The 1,279-nt window shown below is 42.6% G+C and overlaps 1 protein-coding gene across 1 annotated transcript; it reads left to right on the top strand.

The window, feature by feature from the left end:
- Positions 1-453: 453 nt before the first annotated feature.
- LOC119677609 lies at positions 454-1,247 on the top strand. Its single transcript, XM_038089028.1, has 2 exons — positions 454-742; positions 827-1,247. Exons 1-2 carry the CDS (start codon positions 586-588, stop codon positions 1,117-1,119), a joined length of 450 nt encoding a protein of 149 aa, XP_037944956.1. The 5' UTR covers positions 454-585; the 3' UTR covers positions 1,120-1,247.
- Positions 1,248-1,279: the final 32 nt, after the last annotated feature.

Genomic DNA, 1,279 nt, shown 5'->3' with positions numbered 1-1,279 from the left:
TTTTGAAGACACCAAGGTTCTTGCCACAATTGAGGCCCAGAACAGGATAAAAGCAAGCACATGGAAAGTATTACAGCGGACTGCAGAAGGTTCACTGCTCTATATTGTCTTTGCTGTCGATGGTGCATCCTGGAATTCACTGGTCCAGAGTGGAGGTAGAATAGCGTACCGCTTCAGCCATGTCAAGCTACTGCTCAAACCTAACAACATGACAAAGGAGGAGCAGCCGGAACAACGGCCTGTGGAACAAAAAGTTTCAAACAGAAAGTGGAGCACGTGGTTCCACAATCAATATCTACGTCTACTGTGACTCCCAGTGAGGCCCCAGCTTCCAGTAGAGCCGCCGTCCAACAGAGGCTTTCGATGCGACCACCTGTGGATGGAGCATCATCAACTCCAAAAGAGCGCCGGAATGGAAGAGGAACACGCAGAGCTCGATGGCAGAAGAAAGTCGAACACTCTCTTAATAAAACCCAACTGAAATGAGCACCATAGGGTTGCTACAGATGAACCTGCACCACGCGAAATGAACATCGGCTCCTTTCAGAAGGAAGTCGAACACTCTCTAAATGAAACCCAACTAAAATGAGCACCATAGGGTTGTTACAAATGAACCTGCACCATGCGAAAGGAGCATCGGCTACTTTGTGCAGGACCTTCGCCACAAAAGGACTGGCCATAGCGCTTATCCAGGACCCATGGGCAGTCCGTAGGCATATAAAAGGCCATCAGCATCAATCAAGTAAGTTGATATATAAACGTGACATAGAGTCGCCTAGAACTGCTATACTAATAAACAAAAAAGTTAACTCTATTCTAATTCCAGATTTCATCCAGAAGGACGTAGTCATAAACTTGGTTAGTAACTGCAAATCTAGCAATTTACTATTTATAATTGGTTGCGACGCTAATGGGCATGATACCTTATGGGATAGTACTAACATAAATAGAAGAGGGCCAATGCTTTTAGAATACTTTAGTAGTAATAACATCAGCTTATTGAACAATGATTCTAAACCCATATTAATTAATGCCATTAGAATTAATGCCACTCTCATCCTTCCTCCTGAAAACCATGGAGAGACTCATAGATATCTATATTCGTACAGAATTGTCTAAAGTCATCCTTTTCACAAAACTTAAATCGCTTACTCCAAAGGGAAACCTACCAAATTGGCTGTACAAAACCTAATCAGAAAAATTGAAAAGGCCCACAAAAACAAAGAAATTGCGCTTTGTGCATTTCTAAATATTGAAGGAGCGTTCGACAATACGACTT

This window comes from Teleopsis dalmanni, chromosome 2 (assembly GCF_002237135.1).
Source record: "Teleopsis dalmanni isolate 2A chromosome 2, ASM223713v2, whole genome shotgun sequence".
In the NCBI taxonomy this organism is placed as follows: Eukaryota; Metazoa; Arthropoda; class Insecta; order Diptera; family Diopsidae; genus Teleopsis; species Teleopsis dalmanni.
Note: the sequence above shows the minus strand (reverse complement) of the source record. Positions and strands in the feature narration are given on the sequence as shown.